This window comes from Erigeron canadensis, chromosome 3 (assembly GCF_010389155.1).
Source record: "Erigeron canadensis isolate Cc75 chromosome 3, C_canadensis_v1, whole genome shotgun sequence".
Lineage (NCBI taxonomy): Eukaryota > Viridiplantae > Streptophyta > Magnoliopsida > Asterales > Asteraceae > Erigeron > Erigeron canadensis.
Window position 1 is genome coordinate 38,232,364 of NC_057763.1, and position 20,284 is coordinate 38,252,647.

The 20,284-nt window shown below is 33.1% G+C and overlaps 2 protein-coding genes across 7 annotated transcripts; one reads left to right on the forward strand and one right to left on the reverse strand.

Moving 5' to 3' along the window:
* The first annotated feature begins 1,875 nt into the window (after nt 1-1,875).
* LOC122594596 (putative lysine-specific demethylase JMJ16) lies at nt 1,876-10,343 on the forward strand. Of its 6 annotated transcripts, none has more exons than XM_043767032.1 (9): nt 1,876-2,001; nt 3,391-3,654; nt 4,152-4,214; nt 4,304-4,381; nt 4,463-4,903; nt 5,058-5,252; nt 5,755-5,913; nt 8,618-8,962; nt 9,847-10,343. In XM_043767032.1, exons 2-9 carry the CDS (start codon nt 3,397-3,399, stop codon nt 10,141-10,143), a joined length of 1,836 nt encoding a protein of 611 aa, XP_043622967.1. In that variant the 5' UTR covers nt 1,876-2,001; nt 3,391-3,396; the 3' UTR covers nt 10,144-10,343. The 6 variants fall into 6 exon arrangements, with proteins under 6 accessions (XP_043622967.1, XP_043622968.1, XP_043622969.1 ...); XM_043767033.1 differs by having other exon boundaries at nt 4,304-4,378; XM_043767034.1 differs by having other exon boundaries at nt 3,391-3,597.
* A 3,967-nt stretch (nt 10,344-14,310) lies between these two features.
* Nucleotides 14,311-14,974, reverse strand: LOC122594042 (protein LIGHT-DEPENDENT SHORT HYPOCOTYLS 3-like). Its single transcript, XM_043766524.1, has one exon. It carries the CDS (start codon nt 14,845-14,847, stop codon nt 14,311-14,313), a length of 537 nt encoding a protein of 178 aa, XP_043622459.1. The 5' UTR covers nt 14,848-14,974.
* Between the last annotated feature and the right edge of the window lie 5,310 nt (nt 14,975-20,284).

The window sequence follows — 20,284 nt, forward strand, 5'->3', positions numbered from 1 at the left end:
GAAAAAAATTGAAAACTCGCTAATAATTCATTTAACTTATATAATTTGGAACAGTTTTGAACAACAAATACGATCCAAAATATATGTTATAGAGCAGTTTTGTAAAATTGTTCTAAAAAATTAATAATGGAAGAGTTTCAGAATAAAAAATAATCCAAAATACGACAAATGGAACGGTTTTATAAGAATATATCCAAAAAATTTCAAAGTCACAAATGCAACTCTTGTGAATTTGACATGTCCATTATAAAGCACACCATATTCTTCAGTTTTTCCATTTTCATCATTACCAAACGTCACTGTCGGTCCATCTTGGACAATGAACTCTTCCAGCAGGGCTAACTCAGAACCCGAGCCTGAGTTGCTGGCTTCGTCGGCCATGGCGGCTGCTCGATGGTTTGTGAGTATAATGGATGATTAGGTAGATGACGAGAACCAAATTAACGGCTTTGATACCATGAAAACGATTCAAAGGCAGAATCACATTCTCTTGTTGGTGTATCATTTGTTTTTAATAATGACAAATGTTAAGTGTGTTATCATATTTAGAAATAATTATTACAACGGTAGATAAAATGTGAATTACATTCATATATGGTTCTCTAAAAATAACTTTATAAACATATTTGAATAACTATAATTAAGTTATCCTAACCTTTTCTACCAATACCCGACAATCACTTGCCCGCAATCTAGATGAAATCAACGGCACACCAAGACACTTGACGGGTAGATTACCCTCCTCAAATGGCAAAAATGTGCATTTCGCACGAGCTTCGAAAGATAATCGACTTAAAATTCCTTAAACGGGACGTGGCGGCTGACGGCAACGTTAGGGAGTCCGGTCTCAAAACTCTACAAAAAACGCCAACACCTTTCTTTTCCGAAATGATGTATGAGTACAGCCTCCTATATTGGATTATTAAAAAGAGATGCATTAGAACTTTAATAATGGAGTTATTGTAAATTATATATACATACTAAATTGCAATGTCGGTTTGTGAGGAGACTTTATTACTGAAAGTAAATTAAAAGAGTAGATCTAGGTTGAGGATGAAGATCGGAAGGTGTTAAAAGCTCCAAAACCTCCTTGGAATATGGACTTGTTGCTCACATAAATACCAACCAATCTACACACAAACTATTCTAGCGTGAACATTAGATTGTAGGTCTATTATTACTAACTGAATTGTGATAGTGTGATTGTACTTAAACGCTACAAAACAAGTAATTTTGTTTTTGATCGATCAGGGTTACTTATCAAACCCGACGCATAAAACATGTCAGTCAAAAATACATATGTATCTTAGGCTATCTCCAATAGAGGTACCCTTAGGCGTCCTTAGGTGCCATTTATATCTTTTGCCGTTAAAATTTGTCTAAAACTAAAGTTTTTTTGAAAGATGCCTTTACCTAAGGGCATGTCATTACTTGTCCTTACTTAATATATATATTTTTTTAGTTAGAGGTAAAAGATATGCAAGGATGTTAGTATGATTGAAGATAAAATTATAGGATTTGAAGGATTTATAAAGATATACAAGGATTTGTAAGGATGTGATGTGACAACTCAAAAACGCTTAAAAGCGTCCTTAAACTTTGAGATAGCCTTAAAAACTAACTAAACTTCTTCAAAATCTGTTATTTAAAATTGGTTTTCTAAAAAAAGGAAAAGAAAAACAAAAAAAATACTATAGTACCAGAAATGTACAAATGACATCATGTTTAACTATTTTTTACTTTTTTCCTTTTCATAAAAAAATTAAACGAACTACTTACATAAGCTTTAAATTAAATAGAACACAACATTATTTGGCATTCATTAGTCCGTAATCATAAGGCGGGTTGAGTGGTTACATAATAATTTTTAAAAATTAAAAAAAAAAAAAAAAAGCTGCTAATTCTCTCCACCGCCATAACCACTTCACTTCACTTCACTTCACTTCAATAGCGCCACCGTAATCTCACCGCCGACATTATTTCCTGAGCGTCATCTGTACGGTATACATTTCTTCATAACTCCTTTTATTTTGATTTTGTATTTTAATAAGTTTTTATTTTTATATTTAATTGTTTATTATTATTTCTGGTATTTTGTGTTATATCAAATATACGATTATTTCGGAAACAATAAACTCCCAAATTATTAGCTTCAAGTATAGAGAGAGCTTAAACTTATAATAAACTGAATAGTATGTAGTAACTAACTTAAGTACGCCTAAATAATTTGTATTTAACGTCTTCAGTTTTATCTGTTTTGACTTTTTCTGTATTTATGTTATATTTAGGGTTGTAAACGAACCGTGGGTAGCTGAACATAAAGCCGTGTTAGATGTCCGTGTTCGTTCATTTTTTAGATAATTAGATACAGATTGAATGCAAACTAAGTAACTAATATACTACTAGAAGCATTACGATCGGAAAAGAGTAATATATTGTGATTAAAAAGTATTATAAGACATTTAAATTGTTCAAAATGAGAAAGTTTAAGTATGATTACTATAAGTCTATGAGCGTACTGCGTACACTAACAACATAAGTGAAGAAACATGTATGAACAAGTTATTAAACATTCAAGCCATGTTTATTTGTTTAGCTGAACGAACAGACTTTTGTGTTCATGTTTGTTCGTTTATATAAACGAACGGCTTTTTGTGAATGAACAACCACAACTTTCCAGCCGAATGTCAATGACTCATGAATGGCACACTTTAATGTTCAGTTTGTTTTGCAACCTCGATATTTATAGGCTCTAGTTGAAGCTACACATTTATTCAAACTAAAGGTCATGCCACAAACTCCAGGTCCATCTAGTTTTTCCAAAGATACTTTTTATGTCATCGCCGTAATAAACCATTTATCATAAGTAGCAAGTGCATGTAATCTGTATGAGCTCCGTTTTATTATACTTTCTCCATCCAAAATAAGTGTCCACGTTTTGATTTATAGTTTGTCCCAAAAATAAGTGTCTACTTCCAAACGTTATATATTAAAGTTTTACTATCCTACCCTTATTTTACTTTTTCAAAAAACTGATTATAGAAGTGTGCGTAAAAACCAAGGGTAATTTTGTCATATTTTTTATTGCACATTGAAATGATTCGCATTTTATAAGTTTTGGTGTCCTTTCCTTCTTTTTTTGTGTGGAAACTTATTATGGGACGGAGTGAGTACATATTTTTAGTAGCCACGATATAAGTTTCACTTTCTCTATGCCCTTGATGATTAATGAACTTTTTTATAGCATATTAATTAACTGTGAGAATACAATAATTCGTAGAGTAGGCATTCTAAGTTATATTAATATCCTTTTGATTTTATATTATGTTCCTTTAAACTTGATAGATGACATCAAAGTTGCTTGCTTGATCTTTATCTGCTTTCACACAGGAAGAAATGACCAGTGATGGCAGAGTATCTAGTAGGAAAACCGATGATGAAGTGCGAAGCCCGCCCGGTTTTGTCTCTGTTAGGCCTTTCACACTGAAGTGGACAAAAAAGGACCACGAACCTTATAACTTGGTAGAGCCCATTGAAGCTGCTTCCAAGATAGTTGATTTTGAAAAGCTTCAAAAGTCTGTTAAGCAAAGGCCATGGGTACTTAAAACTCAACCCATCAACCTGAAAAAAGGGGATAGTAAACATCTTAAGACAGTTAAAATCTTCTTTCTCTTCTCTTTTTCAACTGGGTTTATATTTAATATGCAGTTTCATTAACTAGATCCATGACAGATCAGCTGAATACCTGATTTGAAAGGAAAGCTTCAGTGTGACCCAGTAGGATATAGTTTGCTAAATAAAATTACAGAAAATTCACTTAATTTCGAGAGATAATATAGATCACAACCTCATAATCTACAAAGAATGAATTATATTGTATATGTTAGTGATATGATATCTTTCTCCATATCCATCAATATTGTTGGCAAAGCTTGAGTGAGTGGTAGACTTGAAGAAATACGACTAAGATAGCTATAAAAGGCTTGTTTGGGTTAGGTTTAATGTAAATATTGCTTTTACATTACTGAAATAAGAAGTTTATCGCTGTAATTTACAGAAGATTAGCAGCACATATGTCGGTGATGTCTTATATGGTTTATTAGCAATATATAATGATTCTGATAGCAGTCGATAATCGCTTCCTCTTGCAGAATAATTCTGTAGAAAATACCCTTCCAAAAGGAGTTATTCTTGGGGGTTCAGGTTGCCAGAAGGTTAGAGATAATGCCTTTCAATCAGTTTGATATTTAATTGTCGTTTCCTTCACTTTGTTACACTTAAGCTTAGATGAGGACTTTTATAGGTTATTGCACGTTGGCGTCCAGAAGATGCCTGCAGGCCTGTAGTAGAATATACTCCTGTTTTTCAGCCAGAAGAAGTGGTAATTGTTTTAATTAGTGATAGTATTTCCAATGTTCACCTTCATTTATCTTCATAGTTGAGCTTTGACCTTTTGTGACAGGAATTTGAAGATATTTTCAAGTACATTGCAAAGATACGTCCGAAAGCTGAAGAATATGGAATTTGTCGGATCATTCCTCCCAAATCCTGGAAGCCACCATGTCTTCTAAGGGGAACTAAATTTGAATCTTCTAGGTTCAGTACCCATGTTCAGTCAATTGACGCACTTAAAGATCTGCATTCAAAGAGGAAACTTAATGAAATTGTTGAACAAACGGATGGAAATAGGAGAATTCGGGCCAAAATAGAGAATGGGTCTGATAACTTTGAATTTAAACGTGGTCCAGAGTTTACTTTGCGAACATTCAGGGCGTACGCGGAGCATTTCAAACAGAATTATTTTCAAAAGAAGGATATTTTTACTGATTTTAGAACTCCACCTTGGGAAAATATTGAGGGAGAGTATTGGCGGATTGTTCAACATCCGACTGAGGAAATCCAGGTATGTTGTCATCTGTTTTTGGTGAAAGGAAATTTGATTAGTAGAAGGACCGAAATTGGCCCAACTAATAACTTGGTATATTGAGACCCTAAGTAGTATATTGCACTATACTCTCGAATGATTGCTAAATTTCTCATTCAAATATAAATTATAGGTGCTGTGTGGTCATAATCTGGAGGCAGACTTACCATCACTTGTTGATGATGGTCAATCTGAGTACACGAAATCTTGTTGGTATCTACATAATACCCCTAAGCTGCCTGGTTCTCTTCTTTCTTTTGATAGTGACAATACTGCCGTTTTGTCCCCACGTATGGATGTAGGAATGTGCTTTTCATCCATTTGTTGGGTAAGATTTGATTTCTTTATTGAGCAAGAAGACATCAAGAGCTTTTATGATCAGATGTGGCAGTTTTAATTAATTTATATGGAAACTGGTTGGGTTGTATTCAGTTGATATATTGTCAAATAGTTTACATAAAGTTTAGCTAAAATAAATGGGCCTATCGGTCGAACGGATTAAATAGCCTATTTGTGTCCAGTAAAAGCGTCTAAAAGCTTTCTATTGAAAAGGAATTCTTACATAATTACAATATGATGATTTTATAATTGTATTTCGTAAAGTATTCTTATGAATTCAAACATAGACCAAATGTTGACCCATTTGACGCACATATACAAGTGACCTGTTTTGACCAGAACTTGATTTACCACCCCCTTACCAAACCCGCATGTGTTGTCACTACCTATATTTATGGTAGTTTGTGTTTTATCCGACCATATAGGATATCACTGCTTTGTGTTTAGTGAGTTGTCGATGTCTATATTCTGATTTGTTAATGTTTTTCCAGAAAGTTGAAGAGCACCAATTGTACTCCCTCAGTTACATGCATTTTGGTGCTTCAAGAATCTGGTATGGCGTCCCTAGTAAATATCACCTAAAATGTGAAGCATTACTGAAGAAAAGCTTCCCAGAATTGGCGGGACATCCTGAATTGTTCCATAAGCTAGTGAGTACCAACTCATCTCCATTGTCACTAAATTTATATGGCTGATGATCCATACACCACCTTTATTTAGCTATACACCACCAAATGTGCTTTCGGGTGTTGTGCTGTACCATAATGTGAAGCACATTTGGTGGTGTATGGCTAAAAAAAGGTGGTGTGTATATCACCTCCAACCTATATGATACCCCGGCTCATCTGCAACCTAATTTTTTTTTTACTTTTGGGGAAAACTTATTCCCCTTTCAGAAGATTAAATAGTTGGCATGGTATATGATACAAATCAAATGGTTGTATCGATATCAAACTGAGATAGATAATCGATATTCGAGAGATCGATCAACTCTCCAAATTAATAACTAAATTACCAATATATTTCACCCATAATAAAGTTACAACCCTAATATTCTATTTTTACTAATCCTATAGCTTGGTTAACAAGCTAACTAACTAAATAATAATAATAATAATAATAACACTTTGCTAATATTAATACCTAATAATAATAATAATATTAATAATATAATAGTCTTGATCGTATCATTACTCCCCGCCGCAAAACACACCTTGTCCTCAAGGTGTGGCTTCAAATATTGCTTCAAATGATTCCCGGATCCCATATCCTTATTCGAAGAACTTCTCTTCCGACAGCTTGGCAACCAGAGAAATCTTGTTTCTGATTCTCAAAAACCACATCTGTTGCAACTTGTTTTGGATCAAAGGTTGTAGTTGTTTTTGTCACATGTGACCAGCAGATGGTAGACATTAAAGGGGAATTATGTCTTGTTTTTGTATCACGTTTTGGATCGAAGGACTTAGTTGCCTTAGTGACTGTTGTTTTGAAGGTAGACATCAACGGTACGGTCTTTGGTGGAGTAGGAATAGTTTTTGGTGGATTTGGTGTTATTTGTTTGGCTGAAACACAGAAACAGATCTGAAAGTAGATACCGACGGAACTATTTTTGGTAGAATAGAAGTAGGGGCTGTTTTTGGTGGAGTTGTGGTGGTAGCGGTTGGTGTTATTGCTGCTGATGAAGGCGAATCAGACACATTGAAGCCCCTCGAAACCGTTAGCTCCCCTAATAACCTCATGATCTCATTGTGTTGCCTTGCACTCCGTTCCATGTATTCCTCGAGTCTCCTATTGAAATCCTCCATACTCACCGTTAGGATTTTTTTTTTCTGGATGAACAGTGCGATGAACAGTGATTTGTTTAAAAAATATATTTAAAGAAAAAACGCACCACAGGTTGCAAGAAGGATAGCTCTGATACCAATTGATACAAATCAAATGGTTGTATCGATATCAAACTGAGATAGATAATCGATATTCGAGAGATCGATCAACTCTCCAAATTAATAACTAAATTACCAATATATTTCACCTATAATAAAGTTACAACCCTAATATTCTATTTATACTAATCCTATAGCTTGGTTAACAAACTAACTAACTAAATAATAATAATAACACTTTCCTAATATTAATACCTAATAATAATAATATTAATAATATAATAGTCTTGATCGTATCAGTATACAATATATAGGACCAATGTTTCTGCTTTTCTCACAACTTCATACTTACATTTACGGTTCTCGAATTTTGTTGAATACAGTAGCCTTTTTGCGTGCTGGAGGTCTTTCTGGAATTGGTCTCTCTACCCTCGGGTAGTGATATGACTGTCGACATCTCACCTACCCACACCTCTCCCTCTAGCGGGATTGGGCATCGTTATTATTATTGTATATTTGCAGTTTCTCTTGAGAGTTTGGTCATGTAGTTGGTCTGCAAGAATCCTTTTTTTAAAGGTAGTAAAATGGGTAGGTTGGGGCATGTCAAAACGGGTTTGGGTCAAAATGAGTACTTTTTTACTGGTCAAATATGTTTATTAAAATGAAAATATTGTTGCATACGGTGTTCACTGTCCAGTTTGTCCTTTTGTGAACCTGGTCATTGAGTTGGGTCTACAAGATTCCATTTTTTTATCTGGTATTTTTAGAGGTAGTAAAAAGGGTAAGGTTGAGCAGTTTGGGTAACACATCAAAACAAGTTTGGGTCAAAATAAGTATTTTCTAGCTGTCAAATATTCTTATCAAATGGTAAATATTGTTAACTGCAGTCTGCAATGGCTTATTTCCCATTTCTCTCGAGAATTTGGTCATTAAGTTGGGTCTGCGATATTCAATTTTTTCGTTAGGCATATATAGGTAGTAAAAAGGGTCGGTTGGGTGGGTTTGGTAACAAATCAAAATTGGTTTGGGTCAAAATGAGTATTTTTTATATTGGTCAAATATGATTACCAAAATGACATTGTAGATATTATACATAATTAGTGTATCAAAAATATCACTAAAATTAGTAGTATTTCATAAATAGTTTATTTTTTTAATAATATGATATAGGAGGTTTTTGTGACCTGTTTAGTTGTTAACTCTTGTTTTTGTTTTATCATGCTATAGATAGAACTATACCCCAAAGACTCATTTATACGTAATAACGTAAATGGGTTAAAATTGCCATTTGTGTATTTTGATTAATTAATAGTTTAACTAATAATCGAACATTCTTCTAGAACTCTGTGATCACTCGATCAAATCTCTCAAGTTTCATGGTATGGAGAAGTGTATGCAAGGATTTGATGAAGCAAAAACTTCATTGTATATAGCATCTACCTATGTAATGAGTTTTCAAGCACTTTTACAGGTCACACAACTTTCACCCTCTACCTTGAAAGCAGAGGGTATACCTGTCTATCGTTGTGTACACAATCCGAAGCAATTTGTGCTTATCTTCCCTGGAGCGTACTATTCTGGATTTGATACTGGCTATAGTGTTTCTGAGAAGGTCAACCTGGCACCCCTTGACTGGTTGCCTCATGGACAGCTGACTGTAGAAACATACAGTGCGATGCATAGGAAGACATCCATCTCCTATGACAAACTGTTGATGGAGGGGGTCAGAGAGGCTGCCAAATCAATACGGGACATTCGAAAACAAGGGTGGAATAATCCATGTGGAAAGGATGGTTGGCTTACAAGAGCTCTTAAGGTTAATTCTTATATCCCATCTCTTTACAAATGGGACACTAAGAAAATCTGATGTTAATGTATACCGGACGTGAACTTGCAACTGGTTTGCACTTAAATAAAGGCGAAATGGTTGTGGGGTTTGTAGAAAGGTTGGCAAAGGCACAGTCTTGTCATGTGGATTGTGATTGTCTCACCAAAAGCCAAAGCTTTGGCTTGGCTGGCTTGTAAAGGTTTAAAGTCACTGACTCATCTAGTCTTATGAAACTCAACTAGTGGCTTGGCTCATATGACCTCTTAATCTCTTATAAGTTCATAGAATTCTAAAATTATTCTAACAAAAATCATACAATAAAATTATTTATAAGAAGACACAAGTATGAGAAGACTGGTAGGATTTATACAGCATGAATTATACTAAGTGGCTCTAATAGGTGCGTTAGGCTCATGGAGATGCTCATTCTCTGTAAAATCAAAAGCCCCAGCATAGGCTCCGAGAGCCAGGCTAATCCAGCTTGGCACATATGGTCATTCGAGGCTCTTGGGTTTTCCAAGTTTTTGACTATGTGATGATCTCACATAATAGTCATATTAGATGTGGCAAGATGGGCGGGCTGGGTAATGGGTTAAACGACCAGTTACTTGTAGGAGCCTTCTGTGGATTTAGGAGGTTGAATGCATTTAATAACGACTTGATGAAACCTCCAACACGCGTGACCCTTTCCCCCCCTTTAAATCATTTTTTTCTATTATGTGACCTATTTGAGAGGCACAATCAAACTGGCCCATTCATTAGTAAATGGGTCGAAATGGCCACCTTTCCATCTCTAAGTACTAATTAGCTTGAAAAGGTTACAGATTACGCATGTTACCTATTAATAGAAGGTCCTTGTTTTTATTGAACAGTCGAGGACGAGGCAAGAAAGCTTCAGGAGGGAGTTCTTATGCAATGCTTCACAGTCGCGCAAAATGGAAGAAGATTTTGGTTGTACAGTGAAAAGGGAATGCATTATATGCTTTTATGACTTGTACTTTTCCGCTGCCAGCTGTCCGTGTTCACCTGACAAATATTCTTGTCTTGAACATTCAAAGCAGATATGTGCATGTCCTTGGAGTTCCAGGTTCTTTCTTTTTCGATATGACATTGATGAGTTGAACCGTCTAATTGACACTATAGAAGGAGAACTTGATCCAAAATCGTAACTTTGCTAGCCTAATGATAGTTCAAATGATCACGTATCACACAATTGTATTCTTGTTATATGCATTGTATCTAGTATCTACAATGTTGTAAAAATTTACTTTCTAAGTCACATATGTGAAGCTGCTTCTAGTAACATGCTATGTATAGACAAGGTTGTACAAGTTGTCCTTGAAGTTATAGCAATGTTCTTTGTGATGCATGGGTCTGAAAGGTACTAATTGGTAAGAGTTCAGCTTCAACAAATCGTGAACTATATACAACTTAGCTTTTTAATTTTTATAAATAACAAAGAAAACTGGTTTGGCTCCAATCAAACATGACTTGCCAAAACTGAGAACTTAGAAATACTTGTAAAAGTTGAAGAACCAAAAATCAAACTGATATCTGTTGGTTTCTATTTGGTTTAGTATGGTTTTGATAGGTTATATGATCTCGGGACCGTTTGTCCGGTCATGTTATCTGCTTGATTATGATGCAACTTTCTTCTTTTAGCCCTAGCATAGTTGGTAATACGATATAAAGTTGCATTTCTGGAAAAGGGGCAGACACGAAGAAAATAACAAAGACAAATAGAAATATAAGAATGCTTGAACGAGATATTTTACCGAAGTTGAGTTTGTCGAGAGTAGTCAAAACAAGGTTGTCTTCTGTCTAAGTAACTTGTGTACTTAATATGTGGCTTTATATAAAGTGTCTAGATATCGCTTTTATTTTGTCATTTTAAAATGGAAAATGATAAATATATCATCTATTTTTATTAATTTACCATAAGATACAAATTTTTCAATATACATTACAAGTCACTGTTGTTTCTGTGTGGTAAATGTATCACTTATGGTGGTACTATTATCACTTCCCTTTTAAAATGGATGGTTTTAATTTGTTTTAAGAGTATTATATTCATGTATTGAAGACATAAGAAACGGAAGTTAATAACTTTCATAATCTATGAAACCTACAAAAATTTCGGCATTATCATGTATGGATTGGATACGGTAGGACGTGAAATATAATCCATTGTATGTCTTATTTGCGTTGAATGCATCTTCGCCACAGTCCGCATCTAGATTCATAGGGCATGCGAAAAAGAAACTTAAATCAAAAATTTTCTTATTCGCGCTTCACAGAACGAAAGGTCGTGTTAAAAAAATTTTTATTTTTCCTTCAAGAGTTCCCACTTCCCAGTTCCCACAACGAAATATGCATTAGGGTCGCCTTAGGTGGCATGTATCCATTCCACACGGCTGTAAGAAGGCTGATGTCACTCGCGTTAGATTGTCAGCCTCTACTTTGTACCAAATGACATTGAATTTATGCACTTTCCCCTCCAATTCGATATCATAAAGAATCTTTATTTTTGACATTGAATTTATGCACTTTCCCCTCCAATTCGATATCATAAAGAATCTTTATTTTAAGTCGAACTCTAAAATTAATCGGCTAGATCGACGAAGTCACGTGTATTGAAACTTCACCGATCATTTATGTATCTATTTTAAATTTTGCTAAATATAGCATTTATAGTTTTACACACGAAACTTCACCAGTCTATTCTATAAATGACCGGTGAAGTTTCAATACACGTGACTCCGTCGATCTAGCCGATTCGAAAGCGGGAGGTCTAACATACGTTGTTTAACTGGGTCCGTGCTAGAGAGCTCTCTCGAAGTAGAAATGCCTATTTCAACTACCCAATGGAGGGAAAACCGTACCCCTACTAATCCGCCCAAAGGCACGACAATTAATAGAGGTAAACCCTGCCCCCTCAGACTTAACTTGGATATACCCAAACCAAGCTGTCATAGAAGGACTACCTATATCTCAAAGTTGGTAGAATGGAGATTTAAACCTGAGACCTATAGGTCACCAAGGGAACTCCAAATCACTCCACCAACTCATCAATGATTAACCACTTACCACTATCAAGAATTCTAGTAGTAAATTGTGTTCTAGATGGATGTAAATGATCTCTAAACAATATTTTCCAGTCATACACAACACTTAATGCATTATACACTTGTATAGCTAGTACAATCATATAATGCATATATTATTGTGTATGGCAAAAAGATCTTGTGTAGAGATCACCCCGTAGATGGATATAAGAATATAAGTGACCACACGAGAAAAAATTGGTTATATCCTGAATAAGAAAAATCGTATCCGTATACTCGCTTTCTAAACATATAATCAAGGGACAGTTATGTTGGTTTACAAAAAGAAAAATAAATGTTTAATACTTTAATTTATTCGGTCCATATACACGATCTAATTAACTTTTGTTTGGCCTCTGATCATATGATAACTTTTTATTCTTTAAACTTTTGGAACAACATTTACCTTTACTTCTTGTCCCTTTTTCATCATCCTGCTACCAGAACACTTATAAGTAGCCACATCGCATAATGACATTATTGTTGACATGATTTATGTGGCATTTTACATGTAAATATATGTATCCCCTATTCCCCTCATGCGACGTATATACGTTTCATTTGATTTGATATATACACATGAACACTTGTTTAGTCTAATTCCATTATACTTTTATAACTTGTCCTCTTTAAACTGTTGTGTAACCCAAAATCAGGAAAATATGACAAAACCTTGTTTACTTGTATATATATAACCGTGACATAATTTAATTAATTAGCTTGTATGTATAGTTGAAAAGTGCTTTGAACATCTAAACTAAAGTCATTAAAGGAACTTGTGTCTTATCAGATCATTCGGCCTAGTAATCTAAAATGTGACAAGTTCTTAAGTATTTGTCGATCGTCTGTTCCAATTTAGGGTTATAAGAAGGTTAAAAATGGATAATTTAAAACGTTAAATGGTTAAGACTTGAAGAGTTAAAAGTAATTTAAGCAGTCATATATACATATTAAGAAGAAAAAAAAAATAGGTTGTCATATGAGGGACAAAAGATCTATCGATCTGTAGATATCACTCAAACAAACATGGTCGTAACATTGTGGTTATACCACTCGACTACTTAATGATGCTCCGCTAAGGGAATGGTGATCAAAAACGTACAAGAAGTAAAAGTAGTTTAGTTTTAAATTTAAGAAAATAGTAGGTTGTCAAATTAAATGATCAGTGACAAAACAAAAAATTAAGATGACTTAAAGGATCATCAAGAAACTAGTTTCCAAGACTGGTTCCAATAATTCCGTAATTAAGGTTTATTTCACCCTAATTTTTGTGAGTAGTAGCTAGTGGGTTAAGTTGCTATTGATTTGCATGTCCAATGGATCTAATTATGCGTAATTAAGTAGGATTGTCAGTTATTATAAAACCAGGTTGATATCAATCTACTACTCGTGGATACATGAGTCGACGGGCAGACTACTTGGATGATCATCTATCTATCTTTGTGGGCGCCGATCAAATTAAGCTAGCTAGCTTTCTCACATTTTTACATGCTTATATGTCTAAAAATTTGATACTAATTAAATTGTTATTATGGATTTTTAATTTGTCATGTTTGTTGTTGATTTAATTTGTTGTATATGTAGCTAGCCTTAAATAGTTAAATTAACCTTTAAGCCTTAAATCGAAAATTATTAACTTAATGAAATGTTAAGTTGATCAATGAGTGGACAAATTAATTTAATTAATTAGTAATAAAGATCACTAACCAACCAGTAATTATTGCAAAAAGCGAATTAAGGCAACTTATTTTATTAAATTACACTACTACTGCAACTTAAGAATTTCAAGTACTCGATGATCTAAATTACTAGTAAGTCCGAATTATTCCATGAATATATGTACTGCACTATTTGGCGCTAGATAAGAAACTTTTTAGGAATATGCTATTTTTATAGTCTTCAGTTATTTTTGGATACCCCAATGAAAATTAAAACTATGCCCTATTAATGGTTCCTTAATCAAGTACAAGCAAGTGTTCGTTTAAAAAAAAAAAAAAAACTAGCAAAGTAGCAAGTAATAAACAAAACTAAGTTAATATAGGAAATTAAGAACATGAAATAAAAAAGATTGATGCATACCAAGATCATATTCATATAACACATTACATGGGAAGAACATAAAATTCAACTAGCTAATTAAGTTAAGGAAAGATATATAATACATACCAATATTAATTGAACATGATAATCAATTGCATAATAATTTATATTTCTTCAAATTCAAGCAATATATCAGCTTGTAGTAGTAGTAGTGGTGCCAACCGGCCTCTTTCGTTTCTTTTTCTCGTAGCTAATCCCTCTTGCTTTTGATTGCAATTCACGAATTTCACGAAGGTAAAGCTTTACAGCTTGTTCCGCGAAAGGGTTTGTTTGTGGAGTTCCACCAGTCTCCTCGTAGGCCGCCCTGAGACGGCCTATCAGGGCATCCAAACTGCCCCAAGCTTGTCGAAGTGGACAAGGGCAAGGGGCAGGTGGATTTGGATGCCCATAAAATGGACATATCATGGTATGAACTTTGGTCTTTCCAAATTGGTCAAGGTAACAAAGGAACTCTAGCACATTTGCACCACTACATTGTGAAATAGAGAGTGGTGGGTGGTGGTTTCTCAAGTATTGACAAAAGGTGTTCCAATCACGGCGTTTTTGGCTCTCGTAGCGGCTAGGAGTCGTCGCTACGGCCGGAGAAGTGGAAGAAGAACCAGTTTCAAGGGTGATCAAGCTGCTAGAATCTTGTTGGTGGTTGTTATAGATTTCAAAGTATGGATCCATTGAATCTAGCTAATTAGGGTTTTCCTTCCACTACTTCTTGAAAACTTTAGGTAATGATGTGTGATTTGATATGGGGTTTTTGTCTAGATTTGGGAAATCTCTAAGACACGATGTTTGTCTTTTTGTCTTTCTTTTTTGGGTTGTTTTTAGAATATATTTTTAAGATTTAGGGTTTCCTTTTTAATCACAAGAGCAATAAGAAAGTAAAATATATACAAGTGTCCCAAAATAAGGAAAAAAGTAGCTTAGCTGGCTACCTAGTGTACTAGGAGTCTAGAAGAATAGTGAGTACTATCATTACTTTAAACTTTTTATTAGTTTAATTCTGTGGTTTTCTTGACAGTTAATTGGCTGACTGATAAGAGTGATCAGCCTTATTGGTTGTGTTGTGTCTTTTGAAAATATTTTGGATGCAATAATATGAGACAGTTGGACTTGTACGGACAAACTTTATCTGAAGTATCTTTGAGGTATATATATATATTTTAAGGGTAAATTTCACTTAAAATTTCGTGTCGTGATTCGAAAACGAGAGGTCTAACATACGTTGTTTTAACCGGATTCGCGTTAAAGAGCTCTCTCAAAATATAAATGTCTATTTCAAATACCCTATTAATCCGCCTGAAAGCACGACGATTAGTATGGGTAAACCCTGCCCCCTAGGACTTGAACTTGGATATACCCATATACCCAAGTTAAGTCCTCACAGAAGGACTAGCTTATATCTCAAAGTTGGACGAGTAAGGATTCGAACCTGGGACCTAAAGGTCACCACGGAAACCCCAAACCACTCCACCAATTAACTCATCATTGATATATCTTTGAGGTATATATACATGTTGTGTTTTTTTAGTTAATAATATACCTTGTTTATCCTTGTAAAATATTATTAGCTAAATTGTAATACATGTGGGATGTCCCCCTTCTCTATATATAAAGGAGGGGGGAGGCTGATTTGAATACCCCAATCATTCCAATGTAAACCGAAAATCACTTGGTTAATAAACAAGGTTAGTTTTCGGGGAACTTCTTTTTCTTGGTTTTCTTTGTAGCTCGATTAGCTTTAAGATTTGTTGGTTTTATTTCCAACAATCCTGATCAGTTTACCAAAAGGTGGATCGACAGTTTTCTTAAAAGAAATGATATATCATTTAATAAATAGCATAATTATATTATTAATTAAATCATAACAAGTATAATTCAATCATAATTTTTTTTTCTAATCTCATCATTTAAATGTCATGATCATATAGTTGAAAAAAATTTTAGAATAATTTTTTTTCCTTTTCTTTTGAACTCAATCCGAAGCATTCTATTAGGCTAAACATACACCATTGATTATATATGCACTTTAATTGTTTAATTAATTAATTAATTAAGTCATTGGTTGTTTTGTTAATTTAACGTACGTGTATACATCTCAAATCAACTTTTTAGTGATAGAGAGATTTCACTTTAGAGAAAGTCACGTATGTATATATATATATACGTAGGTTTTACGCGGTGCACATGTGTTGTTGCTATATATGACGACGTATATATGCACTATCAAGTGTGATTGGATTGAGTGGGGCAGTGTTATTCTTCTGTAAAGTTCTGATTGTAACTTTGACATGTTGATTTTATTTAGATCACAATTATTTCATTATCTGGGTAGCTTTTCATTATCTTTATTATTTTATAACAACAAATTTTATTAATAAGCTACATATAAAACTTTCATCAACTAGTTATTAGGCTAATATACGTACGCCATAAAATATGTATAGTATAAAATGCATTATATTATGTATTTTATTTAATTTACTTTAAAATAGCTAGTAGCTATATATATGTAAGGTTCTAGACAACTGCTAGCTCATTTTTTTTTTGTTTTTTTATTATTATTCCTTACGTTACACATATGCCAAGTTATGGGTCGTCTTTTTACGCCCATCTAAATTCAAGTTCCCACAACTATAAATAAGAGACACATAGTGGAGTAGTAAGGGATCAACGAGTGATTTGTCAACACTCGATTACCAATTAAAGATTGATGTCAATTTTTTTTCTAATTAGGATTTTACTCGTTGAGTCCATGTTAGTAAAATAAACCATTTCTTTCTAGCTTTTTCAAATTAACATCTTGTAGATTAGAAGATGATTAATTAATTATTGTACTCAGTGAGCTACCTGTATCGAACAAAATTATAATGATCAATGAACCATTGACTAGATCAACATGCACCGAATGTACCAACAATTTGTGTATTCAATGTTTTATATATCATTTGGAGTCCGTGTTAGGGCATTTCTAATGGAGCTTTATGTAAAGTTTTTTATAAAGTTTTTTACTATTTGAAAAAGCTTTTGTAAAAACTTTTTACCATTGAAGTGAAAAGCTTTTTTTCAATAGCTTGAGGAATTTCAAGTCTTTGTAAAAAGATGACACTCTTTTTCTTCACTATTTCATATTTAAAAAATAATTAAAAGACTTTTTTTGAGTTGTAACCATTGGAGCTCTCATTTGATAAAAAACAAGCTTTTAGAAGAAACCTATACCATTGGAGATGATCGTATACTACGTATAGGTGTAGCTAAGTAGTGTTGGTGTCTAAACCTTATTCCATATATAATACACCTTGTAAATCCTTTATTAATAAATAAAAATTATAGTCGTATATCTTATAGCTATTACGTATAAAAAACATGAGAAAAAATTACAAATATAGTCAACACCCTATTCAACTATAAATCCAAAGAATATATTTCTCTTGAAATTGTCTTTTTGTTAAATTTTCTTTACAAAACTTGAAAATAACACAAGAAAAAGGTAAATATTGTTGTAGCGAAAATCCATGAAAACCTTCCTACAAACTTATTTATGGAAAATGATTACCGTGCATAATATATGGACCTAAAAGTATGTCTAATACATATGACAAATTCAATGATAAAGATTATAAAAAAGAATTTGTGACATCCATGTGTCAAAACTTAAATAAATTAGGCATTTTTATCATTATCTATATACATGTTCTTCAAAATCCTAGAGAAAAGAGATATATATTCTTTTTAACGTCATTATATTAGAAAGGACGAACAAAATAAAGTTTGACGAAAAATGATGATGATTTCCCACATATTCTTCGGTCATCACCATTCGTGTAGCAGTGACATGTCAATCCCTGAAAAGCAAGCTGCTTTGATTACGGTATGGAAAGGTTCAAAAAAATTTATGGTCAAAAAAAATCTAAAGAGAGTACGAAGGTTGTTTGCCATACATATAAAAATTTAGATGCAAAAAGACAAAACCTGGATGTAGAATTGTAGATACCTATACTTACTGCATTTGGAACAGAACCTTTACTGTTCCTTTCGTGATGATATATTATCAAACTTCTCAATATCAGATTGGTTGGTCGGCAACCCTCCTAGCATTAGTCGTTTTTTAACCATAATTAATTTTATATTACTATTTCATTAGATAAGGATTAGTAGTTTTGATACTTTATTAATTACGAGTAAAAAAACTATAATTATAACAATAACAACTATATTATATACTAGTGCTTAGACCCCGTGCGATGCACGGACAACCCTAAATAATTTTTCTTAAACTTTATTTTAAGATTGTATCAATGAATAAATATAACTGAGTTGGACATAATAAAAATATTCTTATAAGTTGATTAATTTAAAGAAGAAGAATGTTAGATATACCTTGGGATTTATTAATGATACACGAGGGCTTAAAACGCGTACATTGCACGCCGAAGAGAAATTGTAAAATGGATTGCCCATAGTAGGCGCGTATAAGAATGATTATGTTGGTTACCTGGATGTGATAGGTGTTATGAATTTTCCCCTACTTTGATATATAGACCTATGTAGATGCGTTATAACCTTAAATAATTTCTTTAACACCAGTTCAAGCATGCATTTAGCGAATTAAATGTACTCCTATTACAACTAATGACCATTTTAAAAAAAATTAATGACTTAAAATGCATAGAAAAGTCTTATTTAGCACTAAAATAAACCAAATATACCTCATAATTTTCATCACAAATTTGATAGGCTGTTCATTGTATAAGATTTGAAATTTGTTGATCATTCATTTTAACTCCAATAGCACCAGTGGCATCTACAATCCTAACTTGCACATTAAACCTACAAAAAAAAACAGAGATACAATTTTACCACACAACTTAATGATTATAGAGTTTTAATTTGAAATATAAATATATATATATAGGATTGACGAGAACTCCTTCCTTGTTAGATGAACAACAAATCCACATTTTGTTGTCCCTTAAAGCATCAATAATGTCGACTGCATCCGTGTAGAGATCGGTCAACTTAACTTCTTGAGAACAGTTCACACATTCCATTAAATACCATAACTGGTCGGATGGAATAAAACTGATTGTTGCAACAACCACTTTATCAAACTGTCAAAATGAAAATGTTTATACATTAAAATGTTAAAAAGCTAGTTATAAATTCGAAAGAAAGTTATGTTAAAAAGTAATCTAATCAAAAAAGAATTTTCACAAACAATGAATACTTACATGTTCGTCCATCAGGATCATCTCAATACTATCTATGTTATTAACATCTCCATATAGAGGTTGCTTCCATAGCCGCAAATTCTAACCGTTATCGTACATGGCTTATTATTTAGACGCAAATTTCTAATTGAAACATGGTTTAGTGAAGCCATGCTAAAATTGATCTGTTATGTGTTTACGTTTTGAAATGCCTTAAAACTGAATGAAAGTGGCCTTATATAGACATAGACATGCAAGGAAGTAACCGCCACAAGCAATACATGAACGGTTACATATTCAAATTTTCGAAAATTTGAACTTCTTGAAAGCATAACTAATCCGTTTTCGAAAATTTGAACTTCTTATAAAAGTAACTAATCCGTAGACCTTCCAAGGAGCAATATTGTAATAATTTTTGGGCTTTCTTGCATTTTTAAGCATGCCACATAGGCAATAACTAACAAATTTTGAAGTGAGATTTATATAATGTAGGGATATGTAACCAAATAAAGTTAATAACATGAGTACCCAATTTTTTTTAAAAATATACCAAATTAACCAACTTTTTTTGGATTTTCACAAATTACCCAACAAAATCGCAATAAAATGTCAAAATCACAATGAGATTTTGAAAATCGCATAAAAATTTGGCAAAATCGCATAGAGATTTTGGAAAATCGTATAGAGATTTTGTAAAATTGTATAAAGATTTTGAAAATCTCTATGAGATTTTGACTTGTTTTTTATTTTGTTTTTTTTTTAGTTTTCACTTTTTATTTAGATTTAGATTTTTGCATTTATTGCGATTTTGTTGGGTATTTTGTAAAAGTCTGAAAAAAATTGGTTAAATTGATTTAATTTTATAATAAATTGGGTACTCATGCTATTTTCTCAATTTATAATAC